General features: G+C 36.8%; 1 protein-coding gene across 1 annotated transcript in view; it reads left to right on the forward strand.

Moving 5' to 3' along the window:
• Positions 1 to 27,600, forward strand: part of LOC5568887 (netrin receptor unc-5) — a 472,574-nt gene that overhangs the window by 133,623 nt on the left and 311,351 nt on the right. Inside the window, exons 3-4 of the mRNA XM_021845790.1 lie at positions 6,701 to 8,062; positions 27,162 to 27,378. Coding sequence (XP_021701482.1) covers positions 7,109 to 8,062; positions 27,162 to 27,378 — 1,171 coding nt within the window. The 5' untranslated portion in view covers positions 6,701 to 7,108. The remainder of the gene's footprint in view (positions 1 to 6,700; positions 8,063 to 27,161; positions 27,379 to 27,600) is intronic.

Below are 27,600 nucleotides of genomic sequence, written 5' to 3' on the forward strand. Positions count from 1 at the left end.
AAGCCTAACGCTCTGTAATTTTTGAACTCGTTTAAATTTTGCTTCAATATTTCTACACCTCTTTGTACTACTTTCAAACAATATAATGTGAAGTAATAATCATGAAAAATCATAATCCAAACCTCTGATAGAACGATTTTCTGATGAACTATGTGTACTTGGTCCACTCTGACAGAACCAAAGACCACCGTTCAGTGAGTTAGTTCACTCTGGCTGAACAATTTCTAGGAAAATGACAATCATTGAATGCTTGCATGGTCAAACTGAGTGCATATCTATAAGATAAACAGATTATCAAAACCCTTCTACACCAGTATCGTAATTTCTTCAATAATCCATATAGTCAATACCGCAATGAGTGGCACTACGATAGCTTGAAAATTAAGAATTGCAGGGTCAGGGCATTGATGACCATAAATATTCAATTATGCGTTCAGTCAGAGAGGACCAAGTGAAAATCTTGAGTACTGACCAAAATATACTGGTCCAATAAGCGGGTCCTAGGACATTCCATGCATACACCATAGAACTACCATAAGATTCTATAGGACTCTGAAATTGACTCAAAAAATTGCAATAATCAATCAGTTTTTTGCTTTTCAACACTTGGTCCGCTCTGTCTGCACGGAAATTGTTGCAATTTCCGACCACCCATCCAAATACGGTAAATGGTCAAAAATCAAAATCAAATGTATCGAATTAGGTAATGTTTATAAATTTCTATTGGTGGATAAATAGAAGAATCATTTGATGTCGAAAAATCTGACAAATCTCTTGAAATGGTTTTAATTTCTTCGCATTCCTCGGCGTGCTGATCGTTTTCGATGTTATGGTAATAAGCACTTGGTCCACTCGGACTGCACACTTTTACCGGTTTTTATTGATCACTCAAAGTAAATTTATTACATATCTCTTGCAGTTTACAGCATTAATCAAATCTGATCAAAGTGTAACGGAGGTAAGGTAATTTCACATCTAATGAGAGAATAATCTAATTTTCTCATGTTTTGTACTTGGTCCCCTCTGACTTAACGCCGACCAATTGAAGTCATAGAATTTCTGTGGACGCTTGTGTTTAGAACTGCGGTTTCACATAAATAATACAGGTTTTTAAGAGGAAAACGGAGTAATGGGTCTCATAACACTTTAACTAGATATTCTGCAAGTTTTCTCTTCAAGATACTATCAAAATTTTTATTCACATATGCCAATTTCAGAAATATTTTATCTCGTCCGGATTTCGAGCCACACGTCTTCAAACCCGGACAGTCAATTTAAACACTTAAATAATAGCATTTAACCGAAATTTATAAAGTTTCATGCCACTGTATTGTTAATTAATAATTACGGTCGCACTAATGTTGAAAACACCTTTGAAAAACTTGAAATCAAACACAATATTATCAACCCGAACTGGATGGAGCTTCCATCGACGCGTAACCGAGAAGAACTTGCACTGCGAAGAAAAAGTGTCTGACTGGAGCAAATTTTCTGTTTTTGTTTTTATCAATTATTTGGAAATGGTTACTAGATCACAAGTTTTAGGAAAATGTTAAAGGTAAAATTGATGCATAAAACTAAACATACTAACATATATTTTTTCCTTTATTTAATCAATGTTATCAGAGTGTCCGGATATTGATACCGTCCGAATTTTGATTCACCACGGTAAAAAAAGTGAAAAAAAGAGATATTTGCTGGAACGGAATAACTGGATCAAAATCCGGACGGTACCAATATCCGGACACTCTGGTTATATTAGTCAAATAAATTAAATGGCAATATGTTTGGTTTTTATTCACTCCGTTAATTTTTAGTAATGCTTATAACTTTACATTTATTTTTAATCTAGTAACCATCATCATATAATAAATAGAAATAAAAACAAATAATTTGTTCGTGTTGAACGTCATTTCGCCGCGGTTTGACTCCAACTCAAGTTTAACGATCGACGACCGCTCGAACAACGTTTGATTGAAGGAACAGTTTGTGAACTATATTTTATAGCAAGTTTTAACCATAAATGTTTAAGAAAAGATATTTCAAAAGTTTGGTGACTCCACTGTTGGTGAATAAGTCGGAAATACATATTCATCGGTGCTTCTATTGACTGTCCGAAATTACGAACCAGTATTTTAAAATCCGGACATCTTCTAAAAGACCCTGGTTTAATTAGTGTAAGTGAGTTTTGTGCAAGAAAAATAAGAGAAAACTTGAAAAATAACTATTGGAAGCATTGTGAGTATTCAAAATTTAACTCGATGTGAAATAAATAGTGTTAAACTTTCCTAATAACAGTTTGAGCCGCACCGATTGCAGTTCAAGCCACACGCTTCTCGGCTGAGGTAATCAATTCACTGATATTACAAACATGCTATTCTTTTTGACATTATAAGGCAAACGCTGACATCAAGCTTTATAAATATCTATATTTTATTGTGTATTGATATGATTTTCATTAAAATCAAACGAATATTATGTGCTATTACACATATGTCCGGATTTTGATTCATAAGTGTCCGGATTTAAAGACACCGTTTGCATCAGTTGTCCGGATTTATAGAGAAGACATGATCAAGTATTTTAATGATTTTCATGTTGAAATCATGATTTTTACCAAAAAGTTCATCAGTAGCATGAAGATCTTGAGTGAAACATGGTTTGAAACAATATTATATTGAAGGTTTTCTAAAACAACACCTTGATATTAGCATTTGAACATTTGTGTCGACTTAAGCGTCCGGGTATTGATGCACCACGGTATGTAAAGTCATTTAAAATTGAAAATATGTATATGTAATGAAATAAGATCGATCACAGTAAGCGAAATGTTTGGAGTTAGGGAAAATTAGTTGCTGAAGCAGTTTTAACAGTGATCCATGGAACATTAATCCATAAACGATGTCTTGTTATTTTACGCGACATAATGTTTGTCCAGCTAACCTATGCCGTGGTTGGTTATAAATTGCAACCCCTTCGGCTTACTAAGCAGAAGGTCATGCGTTCAATACCGGTTGCGTTTATTATATTATCAACCCCAAACGATAACAAAACGCATACTTTGAAGAATTCCTTCAAATTACCAAAACCTTACTTCCCGTGGTATCCTCCCACAGAAATATAGAAGTATCTGCAATTATTCTATCTGGGAATCCAACTTATCCCATTCAATTCAGTCAAATCCAATAAATCTGCCACAACGAATTAGTCAGGGCAGCATTCGCCTGTTGAAGAATGCATGAATCTTGAACAAGATCCAGAGTGGGCCTTGATTAGAGTTTTCAATTTTCCCGGGATTTGACTTCCCCGGAAACGGGAATGAAAATTTTCATTTCCCGGGATTTCCCGGGAAATTCATGAAAACCGTGAAAATCTAATTTGATGAAGTATATTTATGAATTATCCATGTATATGTATATTATAATTTAGACCAGTAAATGTGTACGGTTATTTATTTTTTTATAAATAATTTGTTTACATTTAAAAAAAATCTGTTGGCTTCGTTTTATTCTAGGATTCAAAACAAAAAAACTTTATAAATTTAAGCAAAAATCCATGTGGAGGTCATTCTAGACAAATCGTATAAGTTCAAATAATATTTGCCAACATTAAATCAATCTTTTCGAACATTAAATCAAAACCAACTAGTCTTTCGTGGAAGATTGAGACTGTTACACAGCGTAACAAAAATTAAATTTTTGCGTGTCTCAAACATTAAATTATGTGTCTCTAGTAGATTAGGGGTCCCTGAATCTAATGCCGTTCTCATATATGTCCCTGCTCGTCACAAATTTTAGCTACACTTCGCCAAAGTTGTACGAAACACTGGTTTAATTGATGTTTCCATGAAATCAAAGATATGATTCATTAAACTTTTTAGTGATCTAGTCCAGCAAACATGCAAAATAGAACTTCAACTTTCATTTCAGATATAATTATATTGAAATTTCGCAATAAAATTTAGATTCAATCGATTTTTAAACATGCTTGCAGTCTCTATACAAAACTCTTCGTTTCTCTTATATGGTAAAATACAATACTTTTCTATAACACCAAAAAAATAACTTTTGAGATAGTAATGGAAATTTCCTTGACTTCCCTGGGTATAGAGTATAATCGTACCTGCCACACGATATACGAATGCGAAAATGGCAAATTTGGCAAAGAACGCTCTCAGTTAATAACTGTGGTAGTGCTCATAAGCTAAGCAACACATAACACTAAGCTGAGAAGCCGGCTCTGTCCCAGTAGGAACGTAATGCAAAGAAGAAGAAGACGATTACGAAAATCAGCTCAATAAATGAAGAGTAAATTGAACGATGGTTTTTATTTGAATATAGATGATCAATTCTTCATTGAAATTGAGCTTCACGGGAAATACGGGAATCCCGGGAAGGAGACAATTATTTCCCGGGAAACGGGAATCCTGGGAAATCTCATTTCCCGGGAAATGTTCCCTGGATTGAAAACTCTAGCCGTGATCACTTGAAAACTGCTTCAGCCAATAATTTTCCTTTTATTTAACTCCTTAGATTCCGCTTACTATGATCGATATCAATACATGTGTATTCAATTTTAAATGACATACAGTTATTACGATGGTTCCAGCAAATATCGCTTTTTTCGCTTTCTTTACCATATAAAATTCGGTTTATGGTGAATATATGTGTTAGCGTTGATTTTTTTTATGAATACCTTGCATGAAGCACTTTCAGAACTTTCAATTTTGCACATTTTTGCTGAAGGCACCAAAGAGCTATCTCGAATATTTTTCAAGTTATAGACAATATTCGGTTAAAAACATATTATTCTCAAAATTTTGTCAATCTTTTCAAACAAAAAACGTCCTCACAGTTTTTTCACCATAAAAGAGAAAAAAATAATGTTTCTAATGCCGACAAAAGATTGAAAATCCGTTTGCGCCTTTCGGAGATATCGGCATTTGAAAACAACCATTTTTTCGAAGAAAATTTCTGATAACTCTGTAACCATAAGAGATAGAACAGTAGTTTCTTCGGCAAAACGTTGCGCAATCAAAAGTTCTAAAAGTGCTCGTAACAAAGTTTTTGCGAGAAATTATGGTATAAAAAGTTATCAAGAAAAAACTGATTTTTCAGTACCACCCTAACTTTTTTGTTAAAATAAATCATTATTCGCGAACCATAAGAGATATAAATTTAGGTTCTTCGGCAAAGTTGCTCCAAATCGGTTGTTCTAAAACATTGTAGAACATTGTGTAGTCCTAAATGCGTCAGCAAAAAAGTTTATGTGCTGATCTCGTGAACCATGTGGGCCATCCTAATTTCACATCTCTGAAAAAAAATGTCTGAAAAATATGAAGAAACTTTGCCGAAGACACCATATATCTAAAATTGACGGTTTAGGCGCAATCATTTTTGTCTTCCTAGATATGGCTTTGGGACCAATGTGCATTGCTTCGTTTTAAGTTATATTCTTAAGCCCACACTGATACTATTACAAAACTGGCACTACTCGTACACTAACACAAGCAAACTTTTTAGCTGCAAAAAATAATTAATTTGAACCTTGAATTGTTTTCCTTCAATCTAAAATCCATTGTATCTCTGTCAAAAATCGAGTACTTCTAGTTTTTTCAACACATCGTGAGCATTTCGATTTTAATTGAATGAATCACCAAGGAAAATATGTGATTTTTAAAAATGAATATAGATATATTGTGCATGGTACACTTACCCCTACTTTTCAATGGGGTGGGGTAAGTGGATCAAGTATTATTACTATTTATTGTCAGATTGTTCACGAGAATTTTAATAAAATTAAATATCCGCAAATGTTGTTTTCCTTTTACTTTATTTATTCTCAGCATAAATTTGTCAAATTGACCATAGCAAATTTTATTTAATGAAATTAATTTTATTTAATTTAATAATTATTTAATTTTATTTGACCATAGAAAATTTTATTTAAGGTTTTTAGCTACAAAAAAAAACTATTGAAAATAATAATTTCAAAATTCACACGAAACTTTTCCTAGTTTATCTTAGCTGAGTTGCAAAAGAGCAAAATATACAAATTTTCCAATTAAATGCACTTAATCTTACCTTATTTGACCATATAAATTGTTCTTGATAAATGATACAAATATATTCATAAATAGAATAAAAGGATTTCAGTTTGTAATTCAAAAGTATATGTAACTAATATTTTTAAACTACGAGTGTATTTCGAATACATCGTTTAGAATAATCATTTTATACTTTTGTATAACTTATATAAATGACGATTTGAAGTATATTAGTCCCTCGTTTGTTATCCATAGAAAAAAAGTTGACTTACATTATTCACTTTAGCTGTATATAACAATGAAGTTGACTATTGATTTTTCTGTATCCACTTACCCCACGGTACCTTACATCAAAAATAACAGTCGCTCAGTCAAATAATAAATACGTCCTTATGATACTGAATGCGAGAAAATAAATAGAAGAAGTGTGATATTTATTTATGTGTTTTTGTTATTTACACCGATATTTATTTTTGACCATTATACCATTTCTGTAGTTTCTAGCCAATCGGAATGACATAAAATGTCGTCAACTTGACCTTAGCATCCCAAAACTTTCCAGAATTTTCACAACAAACTACACGATCGCATTAATATCTCGCCATCATCAGTGAAATTGAAAGCAATTTCCCGTTCTCTCTGTTTCCGTTACAGATCCGTACTGACATCGACAAACTTTTCCCATCAACCGTCCCATAACGGGACCATCTCTCCTCGAACGAGGATACCATTAGGCAAACCCGCTCGAAGGAATGCAGGGCCGGAAATAGTGACTCCGTTAACATTCAACTCGCTGCCATCCATCGCGGGCCTTGAGTTATGAGCAATTTTTCCCATCGTCCAGCTCAACACGAACAGCCAACCCGGCAAAGCTTGTCAAACAAAGGGCACTTCTTCGTCAACGAGCGCGACGTGAGCAGGATGCGACTTCCGTTGGCAAGGTTCAGCTGAGCATAGACACACCCCGAGCGGCGATAAACTACTACACTTCAGCCTTCGCCATTCGCCAATAACTAGCAAGCGAATTTGTTCAGCTGGTTCTGTGGAAGAAACTGCCAAACAATGAAAGTTTCTTATAAATTATCGCATTTCCTCAATCTATATTTCATTTTCGCGACAGCGACAACACTTTGGACGGAGGCTGCCAAACAGTCCTTGACGACGACGTCGACGAACAGCTCGGGGATTGATGGGGATGCTGAACAACATCTCCCGGTCACCCCTAGTACAGGGACGAAAGTGGGTGGAGTGAGGTCGGTTGGGTTGAAAAGCACGTCGACTCCACCCTTGCCTCCGGTTCTGGCAGCATCCTTGACGGTGCGAGATAAATCAGGACTAGAACGAGATCCCAAACCGGTTAATCATCATTTTTCCTCGTCGAGTTCGATACTGTCGAATGCTAAAGGGTCGTCATCGACGTTGTCTGGCGGGTCTGAAGGAGAGCCCTCATCGAGCAAAAGTCGATCAAAAGTGAATTTTAATATTTTGTACGAGAGCAGTGGGAGGGCCCGACTGTCGGGAGTTGAAGAACCCTCTGAAGAGGCGGAAGGTGGCGTCACTCGAAACAATGAACCGGAGCTGAGTGTGTCGAAACAACAGAGTGGGAGTGAAGATGAAGATGAGTACGACTACGGTGACGGCAGAGGTGATAATTATGAGGATGACAAAATAATCAATCCGGCAGCTTTGGATAATTTTTACGATAAGAGTTTGAATGGAGGCGGAGGGTCGTTGCTTGGTGGAAGTCGGTTCGGGCATACGGCAACCACCAAGGCGGATTACAATGATGAGGATGAATATAGTAACGAGGGAGATGACATTGACGAGGACTCCTATGGAGAGGGTGGTGATATTTTGCCGGTAGATGGAGCGTTCGAGAGCTTTGGAAAAATTGGTGGGGAGACGGAAGTGAAAAGTGATAGTTCATTGCCTTATTTTCTGGTGGAGCCTCAGAGTACCCATGTGATACGGAACAAACCGGCCATTCTGAAGTGTAAGGCGGCGAATGCGTTGCAGGTGAGTGATTTTCATGTGTTAAGATAACTTTATATGGTGAGGTTTAACCGAAGGTACTTTTGAAACTTTAAACAACACAATCCTTAAAAACCAAACAGTTAATCACGTTGAAAATTTGATCGGTTTATTTCTGATGGTTTTCAACCCATTAAACTCTCAGCGTGATCGGTTTTTGGTTCTCTAGATTCATAGATATTGCTTCGGTTTATCTTCACCCTGAATTATATTTCAATCAATTCAATCAATTAAACTCATTACATGTGATACAATAAACAAATTTTCCCAAGTTATAGCCTTTCCAGTGCCACTTGTTTAGTGGAAATATTTAGACAACCTTCAATGGTATGTTTAAGTCTATGAATATACTTTGGCTCTACCCCATTTGGCATTATGTCATTTGGCATAATGCCGCTTGGCATAATTCCATTTGGCATAATTTAAAATAATATTATTTTTCTTTCACATTTCAAAACGTTCATTTAAGTGCTTGAAATGTTTGTCTATGACAAGTTGAGTGTACTGGAATAAGGAAGAAATATTGATCATGATTTTGGTCCAAAGAAGTGAATATGAATTACAAGGAAATACTTGAAGAGAGACTCTCTATAAAAGTATATAACGGAGAAACTTCAGGCAGAGCTATTCTCGCACTAAAAAATGAACAACGCGTGCGTGTAAGGCTGATGATGAAAACATTAGCACCGTAAAGTCACTACATGTCACATCAGAGATTGAGCATAACGCTGGAGAGGTATCGTGTAGATCAGTGATTCCCGAGGTGATCAAATTCGCCTCCGGGGGTGGTTTTCTTACTCAAGGGTACGAAAGTTTGTAAAACAGAATTCGAAAGGCGAAAATTCCAGAAAGGGGGCCAAAAAGCTAACACGGAAGCATTTAAAAAAATACTCATAACCTTTGCAGGACATACATCTGAAGGTTAACCGATTTCAAACATAACTAGTTCCAGGACTGTTTTACCTTAGATTGTTATATTTCTAATCGTGATCATTTTAAAATTTTGATAGACAACACTTGATGATATGTGAGTTTTAGGAATGGCCGGTATTTGAGATTTTCACAAGGTCGGAACGATTCATCTAACACAATATTTTGAGTGTTCAAAGCATGCATCTGAACATTTATAATTTTATGTAAATGCCCAATGTATGAGGAACTTGTTTTGTTTGGGAACTTTGAGGTTAGGCAGCTTATATTTCTTTTATTAGCTTCATTCGAAAAAAAATCTTTAGTACTCATTTTGAAGTCTCAATTGCACTCATTCTTATCATTTATAATGGTACAAATCATATTGGAAATAAATTTTGCAAAAATTTGCGGACAAAAAACGTGTTCGTACGATAAAACCGCTCGATGCAGAACACACTCTATTTAAACATAGATTGGAAGAAATATCAGAGATGTGAACAAATCTGAGTTTTTCTTGGGGTTTGAAAAAATATCCTTTTGGTATATTTTATTGAAAAATGAGTTGAAATCCCTTCAGGATTTCCATATATTCTTTCAGGGTTTTTGGATTTTAGTGAATAAGCAGTAATTTTAGAAATAGCAGATAAATCAGTTTGTAATCATAATCTACGATTTATATTACATAAACGCGCCAACTGGTGACTTATTTTGATGGGGGAGGTTGTTTTCGGGCGAGACCTTGTAATTGTAAACAAAATCAATGCAGTTCACCCAAATACAGTGTAATCTCAATTTACAAACTAGGTCGGGGGTGCGTAAATTGAGTTCGTGCGTAAATTGAATCAGTGCGTGAATCGAGGGAGCTCAATTCATAAAACGAGGCTTTGCCGATTGGAGTCTACTTTTATGAAATTAATATATATTATTTAGAAAAAAATATGCTCTTTTAGTATTATTAACATATTATTAATACATTGGGTTCCTAATCAGGCTAGAATGTGTGCAAGTTAAGGTCTTCCAAGAACTCTTTGGAGTTTGGGCATATGATTCTACATGAATTAACGGAGATCAATATATCATTTCTATGTAGAAGAATGTCTCTCAATACTGAACCCCCACAATACTTTTATTTTTAAGAAGCGTTTGTATTGTCGGATCCAAGTTTTGGTAACTAAGTGAGTACAACAGGTGTCCTAGTTCATACAAAAAGTTCCTGGAATATATACCTGCAATGTACTGGCATATATAGCGATCCTTTGATGTTTTTTTGATATGGCACAGGCCCTTATCTATTCATAGTAGTAAAATTAGTATTTTTATAATTTGTACCGATGTCATGGGTCCTCCAAAGACTTCATTGAATATTGGCCTTTGAATCTTCAAACGTGATCAATGGTCTATAGGTAGTTTTTAAATATGGCACAGTATATTAACCATGTATTCAAGTAATCGGAATATTTTATTGATTTATACCATTCCACAATGGTCGGAAAAAAAGGAAGTTTGGCCAAAACTAGTGTTATTGCCCAAATCGATGAAATATGTAAACCTAATATGTTATTTGGCGTTTTTATTGTTTCAGAAGGGGTAGTTCATATATTATGTAACTTTTTTGAAAAAAAGTTTTTTTGTCATTAAAAATGTTATCAAACTGGGCTGAAAGCACATTTGTTGTTTGAATTTGACCAAGTGATGAAATATACTTTAAATAAACTTAGTATGAAAAATATCTTCAAAATATATGAGAATATTGAAGTATTTAAATAGCTCTAACAGGCAAAACAGCAAATTTCTGCAAAAAATTTGAACGTTTTTTGTAAGATCTAAGGATGCATTTTAATGTGCAATTTTCGAAATGGTGGCGACATGACGCGACAAGAGTTGTTTTTCATGTTAAAAATCATCAAAATTACTAAAGTGTAATATTGAATAGTATTAAAACTTCAACCAAATTTTTTTTTTCACCCTCATGCTCGATAAAAGTGTTGAACCATAAGCTTCCAGATAGTGCGTAACTTTGGGGAAATATTGCATTCCTAAATTATAAATTTCGTACTTTATTTTATTGTATCATTTTTCAATTTTTTGACTTCAGCCAGTTTGCCGTCCTAAAAGTCATATAAATTTAAATTTTAGGTCAATTCCATATGAGGTATATTTTAAAATGATAAAAACATAAAAATCTCAAAAACAGTTTTTGGTATTTTTGGCTACCCCTTTATATGGAGCCCGACCATTGTGGCATTCCTGTGAGTAAACGGTGTATTGTATTAATATGTGCGGATGTTCTTGGTCCTCTAAGATCTCTATCGAGAATGGGCATTTGGATATACAAGCGTAACCAATCATCAATAGAAGTTCTTCAATATTGCAAAGGCCTCTTACTATCCATATTAGCAAATGAAGTGTTGTATTGATTTGTGTCGATGTTTTTGTATTTCCAAGGACTCCATGGTGTATAGGCCTGAGTATCTACAAACGTAAGTAGTTGTACATTGATGCTACTTATTTATGGCAAATCTAAACTCAAACTGTTGAATTTGCAGATTGCAATTTCAAAGTGATAAAACTCAGTCATCTAAAGTAGTATTCATTCGCTACTTGCGCTTGCATACAGAAAGTATGCTGATACATTTTCAGCAATGTCAGTGCAAAACCAAGGGATTTTCTTCCATTCGCAATCGTGAGATGGATTGACCACAATCATCGATGCCCAGTACAAATATCAATGACGGCCTACTTCGCATTAATATAAGCAAATGGATCAATGTACTGATCTGTACTGATGTTCATGAATTTACTTCGTTAAACAAGTGACGTCAATTACATTTGCGTAAAAACACACTTAGTTAATTGATGTTTAAGTGAATTGAATTTAAAAATGGCGTCAGGCAGCGATTTTCGTCATCCCCTCGTCGTGGCCGTTCCGAAAATACCCATAATGCATCAATTTCCAACGATTTTTTCAAACCAGGTGACGCCGTTTTGGATTCCAAAATGGCGTCGGACATTGATTTTCGTCATACCCTTGCATGAATTTTCTAACGGGTTTCCTCAACCGGAGGTCGCCATCTTGGTTTCCAAAATGGCGTCGGACATCGATTTTCGTCATCCCCTTGTCGTGCCCGTTCCGAAACTACCCATATTACATGGGTTTCCAAAGGTTTTCCCCAACCGGAGGTTAATAATTTCCCACATAATTGTCTAAACTTAATTTACGCACTGCGTAAAAAAAAGTGACGTAAATTGAGTTTATTTCGTAAAAAAGTGACTTAAATTGAGGTAGCGTAAAAAAACTTCGTAAATTGAGGTTTTAGTGTATGACATATTCGTGTGAAAAAAGGGAATTTGCTCGGAAAACATTGCATTTGGTTCAATTTTGGAGAGCTACGCACCCAACTGCGTCATAAGCTGGCACCTATGTATACATTACATTTTAATAGATTCAGTAGACTGTAATGAACGCAAGATATTGTTGAAATTTGCTATTATAAATTACAGTTCAGTAAATCATTCCTTATAATTGTGGGTTGAAGATATTTAAAAACAAAATGTTTGAATGTACATAATATTTATTATGTTATGACTCTATGGTTATGTAAGTCGAAGATATTTTTGGCGTACAGCGCCTAATAAAAATACTTGCATCTTGGGCTCTTACGGATAAATATTGGCCTCAAGGTTAAAAAAAGTATGGGAAGCGCTGGTGTAAATGGATCTCTGGATTTCTGGATTTAACGTATACGTTATATACAGTAATGACCCGATGTTGTCTACCCCTTATTTTGTCAGCTTTTAGACCCGTTTTTGTCAACCTATTTTAAATTTGTCAAAGTAATGTTTTCGTCATTTTTTACCACGTTTACACTAACATTGATGATGATGTTTCATATCATGCATGCATGGGCGTAGCCAGAAGAAGCAATGGCAATGATAACAGGCATTGCCATTGCCCCTTCTGGCTACGCCCATGCATGCATGACATCAAACTTCGATATGAACTCCAATAATATTTCCAGGGTTTCCTCCAGGAATACCTTCAGGGCTTCCTCCAGGAATACCTCTTGGTATTCCTCCAGCAATACCTTCAGAGATTCCTACAGGACTACCTCCAGGGGTTCCTTGAATAATAATCTCATGAACTACTAAAGGAATATCTTCAAGGATTGCTCCTGGATTGTTTCCTATGATTCTTTCAGAAATTCCTCTAAAGGTTGCTCCTGGAATACTTTTATGCATTCCTCCTGGAACTCCATCTAGAATTATTCTGGGATTTACTCCAGGGAAAGAGCATTTTACAATAACTTCTGTAAAAATTTCTTCAGAGGTTTCTTGGTCGAATTGCAGAATTTCTGCGACGATTCTTCCAAAGTATCCTCTAGGATATAGGTGATTTCACCTATGGTTCATTTCTCCTAAAAATTTCATCAAAAGCCTGAGACTATTAAAATAAATATTATCAGGTTATCTTTGGAAATATTTTTTTTAAGACCCGCCACTGACCCCCACACCAAAAAGCTCACACAGAGAACCCCCTGGTAGTGGACACTTACTTGTATAAAACTAGTTTAAACTAATACGCGGAGGTTTGAATAACATATACAAACAGTGTGAAATCCCAGTGGAACATTGCTCCTTTGAAAAGATTCACAGACATAAGGAATATATAACAGATCGATAAACATATTACAAACTACAGTGATCAAAATTGTGGCTTAATATAATAAAAAGTAAATAACTATGGCCCATGGGGCAGGATACTTAATAATAATGGTATTAATATCTGTTAATATCAATTAATATGTATATTAATCCATTAATATTTTCGAAACACATCGAAAAAGGCATAGCTTGATGTGGAACAACTGCATAATTTATACGGGCATTTTGCAGTTTGGAAGGTGGAAGAGAAGGCAACCAATGAAATAAAACAAGCGGGTGGATACTCTGTTCCTTACGCATGTTTAAGTGTCCCTTGTTTCCATCCATGAAAGAACTAAGGTTTTTTAGGACATATTTAGACATTGCATTTTTCCATATCCATCATGCAATTTTTACACGTTTTTTGAGAAATGATAAAACACGCTATTTACAAAGCTACTCCCTCAATTGATCTTTCAAGATCTAAGGGTGAAATCGGCTCAGAAGTACTTCATAATTCGTACAAACACGACACATATATATAGAGGAAACTTCCAACACACTAGATAATATCTTTAGTATCAGTTGTAATATTATTAATATATATATCAATATTTTAATACCAGATCAAGTGTCTTGCCCCATGCTATGGCCACTCTGCAGAAAACCTGCCCTGGAAAAGATATTCCAGGGTCTATATCTATATAATATCACATTTATTTTAAGGCATGTTTAAAATATATATGGTATAATATTTATGTGTTTGCCTGACAATTGCTAGTCACACGATATACATAAGCAAAAATGGTGCTGCGGAGATGTTCACAAGAATACTAAGCTGAGAAGCAGGCTTTGTCCCAGATTGAATCATGAATTTCGAAACGTCAGAGTACTCTGGTACCGGAAAGTCAATAAGGGCCCCATTTTAGGTCTAGCGGAACTGATATCGAAATATCCGGATAAAGTCATGTCTTGTTATTGGTCTAAGGCACAATTTATATTTACTTACAAATGAAAAATCATTAAATTTAAGCCGTCGTACGCTACCAATATATAAAATTCCCTAACGTAACCTGTACCAGATGACCATGTGGCCACAATAGCCCAATATGATCCTAAGCTGCTCAGGATACGATTTAATCGATGTTTTAGAGTGATCCAAAGTATTTATTATTGAGTATCCTGTTTTGGTTGCCTTAGGTACCCAAGAAATTTTGGCCTTATTTTAAAACTTCACCGATTTTTAAAATCATTCATAATTTTCTGAAAACTTTATTAGATTCTTGATCTAACCGTGGTGGAATCATCAAAATTGGTTGAGAATTGATAAAGTTTTTGCAAGTTAAAGAAAAAAAAATATCGATTTTTTATGTTGATACTGTAAAGGTTAATAACAGTGGAAGATAAAAATACCTAACTGATAAGCAGGCTTTGTCACAGTTGGGACGTCATGCCACAAATTATAAGAAGTCCACCTAAGATTTAGCAAGACGATTAAGTATGACAAGAAAAATACAAAAACATATCATTTGAAAGCTTTAAAGTAATAAAACTAATTTAGTATATTTCACTCAAACTTTATCAAATTATCATTTACACCCCTGAGCATTTAGGCCCCTCAAATGTTGAGTTCGAACCCAATATTATCATCTTTTTTTTACAATTTTAAACTAAACAAAAATAGGATACTATTTACCAATGAACATGCAAAGAATCCAGCTTAGATCTTAGATGAGAACTACAAGAATTTCACAAACAATGCGGGGTTTTTCAGAGAGATTTCTTCAAGAATTACGAAAGCATAGTGCCATCGTCAATTTAAAAATTGGATCAAAATTATATTTTATACAAACCATTGCGTAAATTCCATCCGAAAAATAATCCAATTCTGCGTTCTCATTGCTCAAAATTACATTCCAACAAAGCGTTCATCAAGCTAATCGCTCACCGAGAGGCTTAATTTTGCATCATTGTAGCGTTCCACATCTACTGCCCCATCACCATATGAGCATCGCTTTTGCCCCCTCGGAGCGTTTAATCATTTAATCCACTTTCAAGCTTCGCTTCCCAAATGGGACTGGATATGTGTACGAGAGCGCCAAACTGCCTGCTTCCTTGTTACACACAGATCCCGTCAACGAGAAAGGAAAAAACGCCAACTAACCACCCACGATCCCAAAAGCCATTGGAGGTTGCCCCAAAAAAACACGGAGCGATCTCCTCAAGCTCAATAAATCACTCGGCGGGAAATTAAACAAAGCCTTGGTCCTCTGGTTGGGGAAAATGATGCACACCGATGTAATCTCACACGAGCTTAAGGAAAATCTTTTCGCCCGTCTCTTTTGATTCCGGTCGGTGTGGTTGAGCGAGCAGTGTGCATGTTTCGATGGACTGCTTTGCATAATGTAGTATGGAGAGGATACCTAGAATCTCTCTTCTGCCACAGAAGGGTATGCGGGATGTGCACTTTTGTGATGTCGATACGAATATCTAGAAATATCTTAACATAAGTGGGATGATGTACAAGAAAAAACTATCAGGACAAGTAATTTTTTCTATTATAGGCCACCTGATCGCCCATAGTGCTGTCTGGTCTAGTCGACTGATACTTAACCCTCTAATACCCAAATTTTTGTTTTCGATCTAAATACCATTTTAGTTATCTAAAAATATTAAATTTTTTAATATTTTGCTGGAAATGTTTTTACTTTCCGTGCAATTAACAGTGGAAAAACAGGTTTGAAATTATTTTAATACCACCTAGCTCTTCTTTTGTGACAGTTTGATCGTAGAAAAATATAAAACGTACGATTTTTTTATAATACACATTGAATGAACTCCGGGTATTTGTAAGTTACATAAAAAATACAATTCTTCAAACAATTTTCAATACAAAAAAAGTTTCCAAAGTTATTAAAAACTTTTCTTATGTGCGTGTTATGAATCAAAATTAAAGCCAAAAATAAAATCATTTTGATTTCCTGAGCTTCGAAAAAATACGCAAAATTCCAAAGTGTACCCCGTCTGAAGGCGGGGTTGGATATTAGAGGGTTAAGCACTTAGTATTAGACTTGGAATGGTTTGCTCCGATGCCGTGGCATTCCGTGGCGCTTTCGCGGTAAAAAATAAAAAAAAAAATCAAAATCATTAGAAATATCGCATATCCTTACTTCCTCACACGTGTGTACAAATGTTCGTCCGCCCCACGAGGCTTTCTGGGCGCAAGAGGATGAACATGCATGAAAGTGGAGAATTTTAATGCCAAAGCTTGTTTTTCCGGAAACTGCAAAATGCTAATGCCCTGTGCCTGCCATTGTTGCTCTGAATCCGAATTGGTTTTCGGTGGAAGGAGCGAGGAGTTGTGGAAAGGAAGTCAAAGTACATGTATCACTCGCTTTTGGCATCCTTTCGAGTTTGATTGAGGTCTTGGGCAGAAGTTTGTAGGGGGCGTGGAAAGGAAAGTGAAAAGAACAACGAAGTGGCTTCCACGAGCAGCAAGGGATTGTATTTAACGGAACGATCTTTCACTTTTCCCATCAACATCAATGGCAGAAGCAGCTGGAAACAATTCAGGCTATCCCGAACAGGATGAGATGACTGAGTATTGAGAGCTGTTAGGAAATTGGTTGAAACAAATAACCATTCGGCTGCCACGCGTTTTTAGGCGCCAACGCTTTTAATCACGTCACAACGCCCTGGCTTTTTCATAGGAAACCATCTTAGATTAATTTTGTTGAGGAGATCGAAGGCTGGCATGTGGTGATCATTAAAATTGGGAATTCTATCACCAAAATTCTAAAGATTCTAAATGCTGCCACCAGGTGGCACAAATAAGCATTAAGAGCTTGACCACTTTGAAAGATGGCGTCTCCGGCAGAGTTGTTCAGTTGTTTATATGAGCCGTTGATTTCGATTTTTTCTATCAGGTGGCGTTAATGAGAGAACTAACTTAGAAGGATGGCGCTGAGTGAGAATTTTCTGCTCAATAGCGAAACTTTGAATCAAGTATCTTGAAGAATGATAGCCCTTCAAATACTGAACAACTTTAACGAATGCGCCATATTTTTAGGTGGTCAGAATGCTTAAATGTTGACAAAACAAAAATTTCTTGCTCATTTGCGTCAGCTAGTGCAAAAATCATGTATTTCTTGGCTAAAATAATGATACCCCTGACTAACTGAAGAAATTTTCCTAGAATGCCATCTCTCTGAGTAGTCAGACTCCTTAGATATCAAAACAAAACTTGTATGCTCTCTAGCGCCTTCTGGAGGCAACATTTTGAATTAACTAGTCCGAACAATGATAGTCCTTGACTTACGGAAAATTTTGCCAAAAATGTCATCTCTCTGAGTGGTCAAGATATATGCAAAATAAAAAGTTTATGCTCACTAGCTCCCCCTGGTGAAAAAGTATCGGATATTTTTGCTAAAATTATGATAGATCATGAGCTAATAAATAACTTTGCCGAGGACACCATCTTTTCAATTGGTCAGGCTCGGGAGATATCCGTCAAACAAAAGCTCAATGTTCACTAGTGCCATTGCACAAGTTTTTCACAGTTTATCAAAAAACTCTTCTAGTTCAAGAATCTGTGTCGATATTGATCATTAGCCATCAGAATCCGGAAATATTCCAAAATTTCTTGGGGGACCGAAGTGTACCATTACCCATGTAAATTTCTCATGCTACAGATTTTTCATCGTATTCGGATATTTACTTTTCGCTCATTAAAAATAGAGAGAGTATATTGTGACAAATTAAGCAATTTGGTGCATCCGTCTTTGAGTAATGAGCATTTAGGTATCGGGTACCAAGCTGGCAAAATAAAGATCTTGAAAACTTAAAAAAAAAACATAATTTCGTAATTTTTAGGTATCTGCAAGAGTTCTTAACCAATTTTTATGATTTTTGCAAAGTATCTTCTTATTACCTGGCATTGTATAGTCCATATTTAATTTTTATTTATTTTTTGATAAATTTACCAAAAACAAAATAGCTGCCAAAGACATGGAGAATGTCAGTCCCCAACAAACATCGGATTATCTTCCAGTAGATTCCCGTAAATCCACCACAGGACACCACCCATTTCCACTCATTCTATCTCCCACATCACGCTGTGATTGAGCAAGTAGCACCACCATCAAGTGCAGAGCATGGGTCCAGCAAGTCTTCTACGGGGATCTCGCTCAATGAAAGTCTCATGGTTGGACCTACTGTGCAGGATACTCTGTATTCCATCGTATTGCGATTTCTTCTGTACGAGACAATTGTCATGGCAGACATCACCAAAATGTACCGCCAGATCTGGGTACACCCTGATGATCGCCACCTTCATCGCATTTTATGTAAAGGCGAAACTGATTTCAAGATTCAAGCTTTTGAGCTCACCACGGTGACCTACGGCACAGCAAGTTCACCGTATTCTGCAACACGCTGCTTACAGCAACTGTCCTACGACCACTTATAGCGCGAAGATGACTTCCCAGCGTAGATCGGCAAGGACTTCTACGTGGACGACTTCCTCAGCGGTTCCGACTCAATAGACGGTGTGGTACAGTTGTTCTCCGGCGTTCAAAACATTTTGGGGTCCGCAGGGTTCGAACTTCGAAAACGGTTGTCCAGCTCAGCTGAAGTGCTGGCGCATATTCCGGACAACCTAAAGGATAAACGTTCTATTATGGCAGTCGACGAAATCCAAGGATCTGTCAGCACACTAGGTCTTCTGTGGCATCCTGAATCGGATACTTTCCGGTTTGAAATTCCGGAGTTTTTCATGGATCTCCCCATCATCAAGCGAATTGTTGTGTCAGAGCATGTCAACTCCTGCTTACGCTGCTATCGCATCAGACCCCAGTCGGAATACCAGCTAATGGGTCAACTTCCGAAAGTTCGAGTCACTCCGGCTCGTGCATTCCTTAACATCGGCGTTGATTACTGCCGATACGATGACCTGTCTGGCCGAAAGTCCCAGTACGCCGAACTAAACCTATTCCACCGATCAGAGCATACGTCGCCGTATTCATCTGCATGGTCATGAAGGCCGTGCATCTCGAGCTGGTCAGCGATCTCAGCACAGACGCCTTCATCGCCGCGTTAAAACGATTCGTTGCACGTCGTGGCAAGTTAGTCACCCTGTACTTCAAAAGCGTGGACAGGGAGCTGCGTGATCTCTACAAGCAACTCTACAACCAACATCATCAACAGAAGGTAGAGTCGTTCTGTGCTGAGTCTGCCATCCAGTTCAACTTTATTCCCGCTAAAGCAACAACTTTCGGTGGCCTCTGGAAGGCCGCTGTCAAATCGATGAAGCACCACTTCCAGAGTCGTCAGCCTGGAAGCCCTGTCAAGCTTAGCCATGATCACCGTCCTGTATGAAATCGAGAGCTGCCTCAATTCGCGGCCGCTGACCGCCGTCTCCGAGGACCCCAGCGATATGGATATCCCCACTCCGGGGCATTTCCTGGTTGAGTCCCCTCCCAAATTCCCAGCAACCGGCATTCGCTTTGGCAGGAGATGCAACGAAGGGCCAGACGTTTTGGAAGGTTTGGTCGACAGACTATCTCCACCAACTTCAACAGCGGTTGAAGCATTTCATCCGACAGTCGAACCTTTTGGTCGGCAAGCTACTACTCCTGAAGAACGATGACCTGCCGCCGCTCAAATGGAGCGTAGGTCGTATCGCATCGGTACACCCCGGCGTGGATGGATGGTCCGTGTAGTAAAGGTCAGACTTGCATCTGGCGCAGTCTTCGACCGGCCTATCGTGAAGGTCAGTCTGCTTCCCATCAATGATGACGCTTGTTCCGCTTCCACTTCTGGCGAAGTGCCTAGCATCCAGAGTAATAGCGAAGCATCCTCTGTCAACCTTAGATCTTAAGACCTCTGAACTGTTAGATTTATGTACACAAAGAACTTTGAGTTATAATGAAATTCTTCATGGTAGCCGGTACTTTGTGTCCACCGCAACGAAATAAAACCGTAGTACACAGAATGCGCGAAAAAGCCCTGACACAATTTGTTAATGCACTCCACACTTTCATTCGCGTTGTAACTCACATCTAAAGGCCGATAGATACGCTCTTTACCTCTCTGAGCAGCGTTTGTTCGATCACACACCGATCGGTACAAGTAGGTTCTATGTCATCAAGTCAAATTAATTGGTATCACACTTTCTCCCCGTCCGATTCAATATACGCCGTTGTTAACTGTGACGAAGTACAGCTCAATTTTTCTCCCGACCGAAAACCCACAGTGCAGTAGAGACCGTCAAAGAGGATTCCCTTGCGTGGACAAGAGGTATGTGCTATTAAAAATACAAAAACGAGCTCACCAGTTAGTTATCCATCCTCCACTAAACACGAATATCTATTCGCACTCGCACTTCGTGAACCGGACACAATTGACCTTGATTCCGAACCGCCGACGACATGCGAAAAACAAAACGAACACGTTTGCTTGGGCTTCCTCGACGCACTGCAAATCGCGCGCTAACGGAGAAAAGGGAACCGCACCGACGAAGAGAAGAAAAAAAAAGAAGTTGAGTTTCCCTGACGCACTGCTCAGAAAATCGTGCCCAAACGAAGATAGAAAAAAGAACCGCACCGCCGCCTACAAGAAAAAAAAACGATCACGATTACTTGGGCTTCCCGATGCAACTTAAAATAACACTGCGTAACAAAAATGACATTTTTGCAATTCCGTTGCAAATAAATCAACTTTTAATTGAGAAGTTGATCAACATAACGGCCTACTTTTCCTACCGAAAGAAACAGTGCTGAAAAGTGCTACTTTTCAGCACTCTTTTCGGTGCTGAAAAGTAGCACTTTTCAGTACTGTTTCGGTAAGCGTCAACCGAATAACCCAGTCTCTTCATGCCATGCTTATTCTGCGCTGCGTGTGAGTCGAGATGAGTCGTTCTCACCTCGGGTGACGTGAGGCGACTAATGTTAATCAAATTGAAACGAGTCGACATCTCACCGACTCGTCTCGCCATGCCGCACAGCTTAAGCATAATTGTATCTGATTCTTGGGGTTGCCGGTCGTAGAATCGACGTGAGGTAAGAATTGTCGGTATCGTATAGCGAGGTGACAATACTCTACTCGAGTGAAGTGACTGTCCATTTGGTTTACACGGCGAGTCACTTCCCTTGAGTCTAAGCCCGTTGTGCGATCTGGTTCCGACATAGGTTGGCGATTTTGATATGGGATCGGATCGCCTTGCTTTTGTAGTCAGCTACTGAATTGAAACTACGCATGGCTGTAAGCCCACGTGCGTTTTCTTGAAATGTTTGTTTTTGCTTAGAGTTCATCCAGTTCAATAGCATTTTTCGAAATAGCAAAAAATGTTGTATGCAACTCGTTGCAAAACTCGATTTTTTCAGTACTCGTTGTATTTATCCAACTCGGCGAGCCTCGTTGGATAAACGTACAACTCGTGCTGAAAAAATCATCATTTTGCAACTTGTTGCATAAATAACTATTTTGCGTGTCTCAAGAATCAAATAATGTGTCTCTAGTAGATTTGGGGTTGTTGAATCTGATGCCATGCTCAGAAAGTTTCCATCACGTCACAATTTCTAGCTACAGGTCGCCAAATTTGTATAAAACACTGGTTTCATTGGTTTACATGAAATTTAAACAATGATTTATCAAAAAATATTATGATCTTATCTTCCAAGCATGCAAAATAGGACTTTAACTCTCTTTTCAGATATAATTTGATTTGAATTGAACGATTAAATTTAGATTAAATCGATTTTTTCAACATGCTTGCAGTCTCCATACGAAATTCTTCGTTTTTCTTATATGACATCGGAAGTATTATGAACTTTGTTGATAAGTATTGTTAAACACATGAAGTTTGAGTTCTGGGGCAAATTGAGCAAATAAATTGCCATACAAGCTGGAATACTTGCATGCTAGTTGGCTGTTATAGTCAAATTTAGCATTTTCAACAGCCAATATCTCAAAAACTAGACGTGCTATGATATTTCTGTAAACGACAAGGGATTCAGCAACTCTTTATAAAGAAAATAGTGGTATTTTGGTGCTTGATACAAAATTGTGTTCCGCAGTGTAATTGAAGTAGTTCCCAAAAACTGTTTCAGTGGTACTTCCGAGAACTCGTTCTGAGATAACACCAGAACTTTTATTATGTATATTCCTGCCCCTTTCCAAGCAGTTGCCTCAATGATGCTAAGAATATTATATTTTAAATAAATCCAAAAAGATTCAGGAAACTTTTTCAAAAGTTCCTTCAGAGATCCCTCTGGTATTTTATTGAGCTTTCTCGTTGATTTTTTAAAGTTCTTCCAAAAAATTTTAATTATACAGCCATTCCATGAAAAGCCGATCTAGTGGGTCACCGAATTCCATGAAAATTTCCTATTTTGTTCCTTATCCGAAATAAGGATACACGTGTTTTTGGATTTTTTGATTAGTCACCCATTTCCAAAATAAGGTGACCAGAAAAATCGCGATTTTGCAAAATTGTTTTTGTTAATTATAACTTTTGAACCGCTTGACCGATTTTTAATTTTCTTGGACGGAATGAAAGCTTAAGAAAAATATATAATTTCACAAAAATTGTTTTTTTTTTTCATGAAAATAAATAACAAAAATCCGTTTTTTCGCGTTTTGAAGGCTTTGGGACTTGAACTTTCAAGAAAAAATGAGAAAAGCAATAGCCCCTTTTGTCCCAAAGCCTTCAAAGCACGAAAAATCGTAAAATTTTAATATGTTTTTCGGGTTAATAAACAATTTTTGTGTAGTTTTTTATTCTTCTTTGAAATTTAAAATTTTAAGCTTTCATTCCGTCCAAGAAAATTGAAAATCGGTCTAGCGGTTCAAAAGTTAAATTTTTTTTAATGAAAATTTAGCAAAATCGCGATTTTTCTGATCACTCTATTTCGGAAACGGTCATCCCAAACAAAAAATCCTAAAATACGTGTATCCTTATTTAGGATAAGAAACAAAATAACCCACTAGATCGCTAGATCGGTTTTTCATTGAATGGCTGTATATTTTCCTGAAATTTTTCAAATAATCGGTCCTTTAATTTTACAATTCTCTAGAATGAATATATCAAAGCGACAATTCTTTTCAGGCTATATAATACAAATGATCAATATCTTCTTCAAATCTAAAACTGATTTGCAGCAAAACCTTTTTCACGTCTCACTGAAAGAGAACGTCTAATCAAATTTGAATCGCAAAAAGAAGCATGAGATCGATATTGTAGAAAACAAAAAAAGGAAATAGATTTTGAAGAAATTTAACTCGGAGATAGGATCTTTTAACTGTTCTCCATGGGGTTTTCAAAAAGGTTCTAGAGAATTCTCCACATATCGACAGATGTCTTTACAGAAATATTGACAGAAGTTTCGATACAATTCTCTGAAGAAATCTTAATAGAAGTTTTTATAGAAGACCAAGATTACGTTTTGTACTGAAGTATCACATAAAATTAATCAGAAAATACTCCTGGAAATATTATAGCAACACCTCAATTGAATAATCATAAGTCCTTCAAACATTTTTTTTCCTATCCATTCCCTCAACAATGTTTATACACGTTTTTCCAGTACAGTTGTCAAACTTCCTGAAGAGTTTTTTTTTTCTGAAATATGCCAAAGAATTTGTACATTAATATATCCTGGCATTTCTTTCACATTTCCTCGTGTATAAGTCCTAATTTTTCAAAATTGCAGTTGCTGATTTGATTTTTCTTTACATAAATTTATTAATTTTACTCCAGCAGCCAACACTGTAGTCTAGTCTATATTTATGAACAGTAGAAGATACTTTTAGTTAAAAGAAGTTTTTATTAAGCAAAACTTGATACACTAAGGTTTTATTACACGGTCCCTCGTGCCGTGCAAAAAAAAAATCCGCACAAAAAAACCGTGCTGATTCCGGAATCCGTATAAAAATGAACCGTGTTAATTCTGGAATCCGTGGAAAAAGTACAGTGTTAATTCTGGAATCCGCGTAAATAGTATAAAAAGCCGTATTAATTCTGAAATCCGTGAAAATAAGTAAAAAAAAAACCGTGTTAATTCCGAAATACCGTGCAATAAAGTCCGTGTAAATTCCTAAAGGCGTGTAAAAATAAAACGTGCAAAAAAAAACCGTGTAAAAAAACTTTAGTGTATTAGATCAGAAATTAAACAATGAACTTAGAAGTGTGGTCAGCTTTTTATACCTTAGAGTAGGACATTTACTGTCCACTTTGAAGAATTCAAACTTTTGAGTGCTCTGTTTTTGTCGGATTTAAGATGCTATGATTTAAAGGGAATTACCTGAGCAGTCTTTGCAGTTCCTATTCAGCTTCTCCAGCTCAACTCGACAATAGAAATAGTGTTGTCAAACAGAGTTTTTTTTTTAATGTTTGTTATTTTGTTGTGATATTTTTCAACGATAACCGGTTGTGCTGCTTATTCCCGAATGCCGGTTCCCAGAATATCGTTCCCCGAATGCCAGTTTTCCGAAAGTTCCTTCCTCGAATACTTTGTTTTCCCTAATAGCCCATTTTATGACGAGTTATAACTGAATATTCAACGTTAATAATGTAAACGGCCTAATTGCATTCAGGAATGCTTGCAATCTTGAGTGAAAATAAAATATTTTTTGATCTTGCATTCATCAACCGCCAATGTTGCATGGTTTCTTGTAACTTTAAAATGAAATTGCAAACGAGAATGGTCGGTTTACACTGAATATTCTGTCTAAAATAATGGACGTGTATGGATCGACAGCTCGGTCTTTTCATGTGCATTGCTCATGATTTATTTTTCAGTGCTAAATCATGTAAAACGAGTGGTTTTACTAGCAAAATTTTTTGAAGGAAGGTATTTTGTTTTCAATATTTAGGATTTTGTTGGCAATGTTGGATATAATAGCTGTGTTTGTAGGATTTATTGTTAGGTAATACATTACAAATGGTTTTTCATAATTTATGCTAAATACACGTGGCGTATAAATTTTAGATTTTTTTATGTGCAATTCAAGAACCTTTTTCTGATCGGGATGCGAATGTATGTTGCGCCTTTGGTGGAAGAAACACTTGAGAGTTTGGAAGCAACATAGGGCGAATGGGATGGAGATCAGAGGATGCAATAAAAGGATTATTTTATTTAAATTTCTTCTTTCGTTGCTGAGATTTTCTTGGTATGAACGAAGGAGTCTTACTTGTTCCGGGAAGAATGGGTACTAGGATTCTGATTTCGTATTTAGTAACACCCATTAGGATCATTATGGAAGCCTAGGGATCTGCAGTTAGGAAACTGTTGATTCTTTCATTACCATCTGACAATTGTTATGATATTTTTCATTGGTAAACCGACATTTGGATGACTTGAACGATATGATTTTATTGTTTTATCTTATTTGCGATACACGATTCAAACAGTTTATGGCCCTGTTTATTCAAACCCAAGGTAAAATTTTTATGCAAATTTATAATTGTCAGCAAAAAATATTGAAGTAAATAAAAACATTAAAAAATGTCTGTCTCTCAGTAGAGCAGACCATTTATAGGATACAAAACTATACCTCTGTTATAATTATTTTTCAAATAAATCTCAGATGACACTAGCATTATTGAAAACCAACTTATTTCAAAACTTGGAAACTATCAGGGCACCCCTCAGAGCACACAGCATCCACGGGCCGGGAAATGGCATCCTTAATATTTAATACCTACTCTCCATAACCATTTTCTTAGAATCCAAACAAGATTCAATTTGGTATTCAAAGTCTAGTTCCATTTCCTTCTCGCACTCTAAATCCCTACATTTGCATACACTTATCCACCACCAACACCAAACTAACCGTCGTTGTCGTTGTCTGCCCTGTCTGGATTGTTTTCACTCATGGATGACTGGCCGGATAGTTGGGCGAATGAATATTTCATGCGAAACTCTACAGCAACACCAACTTCGGTAACTGTTCGGCGTAGGTTGGCAAGGATTTTTGCTCTTCCGGCACGATTCATCCCCTGCCCGGTGCGAGATGTAAGCTTTGAATGTCTCCAGAATAAGGTAATCCCTCATTCGATCATTCAGACCCCAAAGACCACTGTGAAAATTTGAGCGAAATCCATCAGAGACTGCTACAAACTATTGATAGGAGAATCTTTAAATAATTAATGAAAGAAATGTATTGGCTACAGAGCCACCTATGATCAAAAATGTAATTAGAAGAGTATTAAAAAAACAGATAGTCGATTTTATTCATACAAAATATAAACTCATTTAACCACCCTTTGAAGTTGAAGGATGACACTCAAATTTTCTCAGTAGGTCATGGGCATCCAAAAGAACAAATTTTGTGGTTGTAGCTCAAGATTTTCGTAATCTGATCATTATGGGCCACCCTACTTTACACTCAGCCTCCCCGGTAGTTGATCATCCAATAAATCCACACCCACTACAGACACCTGTCGTGCATTATTCAAAACATGCCGGAAAAGGATCACCATAAATCTAATCGTTTCCGATTGTTTGCTCTCTCTCTTTCTTTTCACTTGTAGGTGCATTTTAAGTGCAGTGGCAGTAACAAACCGCCTCCATCGGTCGAGGAATCCCACGTGGATCCTCACAGTGGCGTCCACTACCAGGAAGTGACGGCCACCATTTCGCGTGATCTGGTGTACGAGTACTTTGGGAAGGCGCCGTTCAAATGCGAGTGTCACGCGTGGTCACCACGAGGGAAAACCATCAGCCAACCGGCTTCGATTGTCGTTGCTTGTAAGTATGATTTTTGTTATTAATTTTTAAAGTGCGGGATTTTGTATGAAAATAAATGTGAGCAGTGAGAACTCTTGTACCTACAATGAATCTCGTGGTATGGACTTTCTGATTTTAAACCAAACATATCAAAAACCTTAAATAAAACCTCGTCAATTCTTCGATCTTCTGTACATTTAATAATGGCTAAGTGGCTCATCTCAAATAAGGATGCACATTGCA

The sequence above is a fragment of the Aedes aegypti genome, chromosome 2 (assembly GCF_002204515.2).
Source record: "Aedes aegypti strain LVP_AGWG chromosome 2, AaegL5.0 Primary Assembly, whole genome shotgun sequence".
NCBI lineage: Eukaryota > Metazoa > Arthropoda > Insecta > Diptera > Culicidae > Aedes > Aedes aegypti.